This window comes from Nicotiana tabacum, chromosome 20, assembly GCF_000715075.1.
Source record: "Nicotiana tabacum cultivar K326 chromosome 20, ASM71507v2, whole genome shotgun sequence".
NCBI lineage: Eukaryota > Viridiplantae > Streptophyta > Magnoliopsida > Solanales > Solanaceae > Nicotiana > Nicotiana tabacum.
Window position 1 is genome coordinate 3,129,240 of NC_134099.1, and position 4,017 is coordinate 3,133,256.

General features: G+C 35.0%; 1 protein-coding gene across 1 annotated transcript; it reads left to right on the forward strand.

Annotated features, from left to right (window-relative positions):
- The first annotated feature begins 1,138 nt into the window (after window positions 1–1,138).
- On the forward strand, window positions 1,139–3,728 carry LOC142174874 (uncharacterized). The gene is made up of 2 exons (XM_075241263.1): window positions 1,139–1,909; window positions 3,566–3,728. Exons 1-2 carry the CDS (start codon window positions 1,177–1,179, stop codon window positions 3,577–3,579), a joined length of 747 nt encoding a protein of 248 aa, XP_075097364.1. The 5' UTR covers window positions 1,139–1,176; the 3' UTR covers window positions 3,580–3,728.
- The last annotated feature ends 289 nt before the right edge of the window (window positions 3,729–4,017 follow it).

The following is a 4,017-nucleotide window of genomic DNA, read 5'->3' on the forward strand; positions in this document are numbered from 1 at the left end:
TCCTCAAACGGACAGAACAAAATGATGCAAACTGGTGTTCAGGAAAGCAAGAGGCCGGTGTCATCCCGTCAGTTCTCGAAAGAAAGAAACACCGGAATAGACGCAAGCCGACAAGAAAGCAAGGCATCAAGAACAAATGGAAGATAGATGGGATCTTGTAATCCGTAGTCTAGCCTAGCTTCTTGATTTTTCTTTTAAGCACGGTGTAATAAGGAGATCGGTAAGTAGTAATAACATCATGCAGCAATAGTAACAGCAAATTGCAGTCTCATGGTAGTCCTAGCTACCAAAACTTCCCGAACTACATTGACCTGATTCCTATTTAGCCCAGGATATGTAGGAAACCTCTGAAGCAAAGGCTCGGTCAAATCTTTCAAAAAATGCTTCGCACGGAGTATTCCAACGGGCAAAAAAAATCGCTCGTATCCGCTCACTTTATCTTTGCGCGAAAACCCTTCGTGCTTCCGGACAAAGAGGGGCAGCTGTGAGCACGTGATTTTTGCCCTATATGAGAATTACTCCCAAAAATTCAAAATAAAACAATTTTCCTTTGTGTGCAATGTTTGATTTTTCATGGCACTTTTGGATAATTATTTATATTTTTGTTTGTGCATGTTTATTTGTTAAATTAATAAAAATATAAAAAATATGTCACATTTGCATTTAATATGTAATTCTACAATTAGAAGTAATTAAGTTTGTTTTACAAAATGAAATATTTTTTACAAAAATAGGCATCTTTTGCATTTTTAGCATTTAATGTCCAAATTTGTGTGATTTTATTTTATTGATGTTTAATTTTGGGTGATAATTATTATTAGAAGTTAATTAGTATTTCTAGATAATTTTGGGTTTTATAATTTAATCTTAGCATTTTAGCTTTATTATTTAGGAAATTGAATAAATAAAAAGGAAAAAAATAGAAGAGATCGGATTGGGCCTTTTCTTCAATTTTAAGTCACAGGCCCAAATATGCCCAACCTTCCCTTACGACCCGGTCCATTTCGAACTGGGTCGACCCAGTCCATAACCCAAAAGACCCAAACCCCCTTTTCATTTTTCTTTCATTTTCACAAAAAAAAAAAAAAAAAAAACCTAGACACACTACCCACCCCCCTCTCTTCTTCTCCACCTCTCTTCTCTCCAAAACACACACACACACGCAGCAGCCCATCCATGGCTACTGCTTCTTCATCGTCTTTTCCCTCGTCTTCTTCACGTACAAACCGCCATGGACGAGATCTTCGTTGCTTTTTCTTCGTCGATCTTCGTCGCTCCTCGCTGCCATGGCTGCTACGTCCACTGCTTTTGCTTCTTCTTCCTCGTCGCCTGCTGCCCGATGATTCTTCTTCTCCGTTCACTGCTGCTACTGCCAGCTTCACGTCATCCATGGCTGCTGCGTTCTTCACGTCCAACGCCGAGCTGCTATCGCTGTTGGTCGCTTCTTCTTCGTCTGTTCGTTGCTACTGCCTCCTTCACGTCGCTATGGCTGCTGCTGCGTCTTCTTCTTCACCTCGTCGCCTGCTACCCGATGATTCTTCTTCTCTGTTCACTGCTGCTACTGCCAGCTTCACGTCGTCCATGGCTACTGCGTTCTTCACGTCCAACGCCGAGCTGCTATCGCTGCTGGTCACTTCTTCTTCGTCTATTCATTGCTACTACCTCCTTCACGTCGCCATGGCTGCTGCTGTGTCTTCTTCTTCACCCCGTCGCCTGCTGCTGTTTCTTCTTCGTTGCGGCCAAACGACCCTCGTCGCTGCTGCTGCTCCGTCACTTCTGCTCTCCGCTGCTTCCTTCTTCAGTTCTTCGATCGTCCGTTCGTGGTCGTCTTCGGCGTCAAATTGTTTTGGTGCGATAATCGTTTCCGGACAGAATTGTTTTCATTCAAGTTCTTCGTCGTTTCGATCTGGTTAGTGGGTTTGAGTTTCATTTTGTCCATATTTTGTTTTGATATTCTCGGATCTAAAATCGATAAATGTTTGATTCTTGTTTTGTTCGTGTTTATCGTTTTGTTAATTGGTTTCAGTTTGTTTCATGTGTTTTTTTTTATTTTTTAAAAGAAATTGTTAGTTTAATTTTAATGTTATTAGATTCAAATTGAAATTTAATTAATTAGTTTTTCAGTTTGTTCATGTGTTTTTATTTATTAAAAGAAATTGTTAGTTTAATTTTAATGTTATTAGACTCAAATTGAAATTTAATTAATTAGTTTTTCAGTTTGTTCATGTGTTTTTATTTATTAAAAGAAATTGTTAGTTTAATTTTATTGTTGTTAGATTCAAATTGAAATTTAATTAATTATTTCTTCAGTTTGTTTCAGGTGTTTTTATGTATTTTTTAGAATTTGTTAATGTTGTTAGATTCAAGTTGAAATTCAATTAATTATTTCTTCTTCGGTTTGTTTTATTCGTTTAAAAGAATTTAGTTGTAATATAGAAATATGTTAGTTTAATCGCTCGAATCATCCATCTTTGTTGATTAATTTAGATTTAATTCGTGTTCATCTTTTGTTTGAAGTTCGTTCTTAATCCGGTGATTTAATGTGAGTTTATATTTTAATTCTTGATTTAATTTGAATATTCATCTTGGTTGTAATGTTGTTGGATCTAGTTTAAAGTTCAAATGATTATTGAATTTAGAAATTTAAATCTACTTGTTTGTTATGTTCAAATTGTTAATATTATTGAATCTGAAAATATATGTGTTGTTAAAAATATCGTTCAGTCAAAATAATTCTGATTGTTGCTTTGTTGTTCATCGTTTAAGTTTGAATTTGTTGATTGAACTAGATTAAGGATTGGTTATAGCTGGTAATTTAATTTTAAGTTCTTAGATAATTTTGAAGTTTGAACAGATTTTGAATCAGGGCAGTAACATTAGTTTTAGGGGTAAAACGAGAATTAACCAATTGCATATTATTTAATTATGGTGGGGGACAAGACATAATGATAAAAGCAAAAAGAAAAAGGTTAATTATGATGTCTTCTTTTGACCATTCAAAAAGAGGGAACATGGGGGGCCCATGTTGACTACTTTTACTAAAGTAAAAATTAGAAATAGTGTAGATAATAATAAAAGTTAAACGGTGCACATAGTAAAAGAATATTGGGTTAAAAAGTAAAAGAGGTAAAAGGGGTAGTAATAATAGTTTAAAAGTAAAAAGGAATTAGGTAAAAAGAAAAAGGGAGGAGTCTTGCTTTGGATATAAAAGAAGACTCATGTGACACTTAAGAAAAGAAGAATTTTGGGGAGATAAAAATTTCAGAACTAAAGAGGAGATAAGAACAGACTTTTAATCTTGAGGAAGAGGATTCCTAAAATATCCGAATACTATTTCCGTGTATTCCTGAGTGTGATCTCTGCCTCCTGTTTGCTTCCGGGATTTTCAATTGGCCTCTTGAGTTAACTGTTGGTCCTTTGTTATTGCTTTATTGAGTGGTTGCTGGAATTTCTGTTTGGTTTTCAAGTCTACTGCTGGGTTTTCTGACTGCTGGTTGTTTGTTGTTGCTGCGTTGTTTCTACTGCTGCTGATCCTATTCTTCCTTTCCTTGTATTCAAATACCAGGTACACTAATCTGAATCATTTCGACATATGCATTGAAACTGAAATGAAATGGCCAGAAGATTTATGCTTGTAATTATAGAATATTCGTATTTTTTGTTAGATATTCATTATGTGTTTCATGTTATATAAATGGTGGAAGTTTGTATAATGTGAAGCGTTAAATTGCGGAACTAGTGGATGGGTGTCGGTATGAACACCATAAGTATTAGTTTCGGCTTTGTTAATTTTTAGTTCAAAATCGCATTCAAATCGTTAGTAAATAGTCAATATAGGAAATCGATTTAGTTTGGGGAGGGAAGGTTAGTAAAATCTGGATTTGAATTTGCAATTTTGGAATAGAAGCAATTTGAGTTTTTTTTATCTTTAAATCTTGATAGTAACGAAGATCCGTAAATATTAGGCAAATATAATAGGTCAATAATTTCGTAGAATCAGCAGGCTTGATTTTTTTT

Excerpts from the sequence above, each read along its gene's own strand:
- LOC142174874 (XM_075241263.1), top strand. The coding sequence starts at position 1,177 with ATGGCTACTGCTTCTTCATCGTCTTTTCCCTCGTCTTCTTCACGTACA.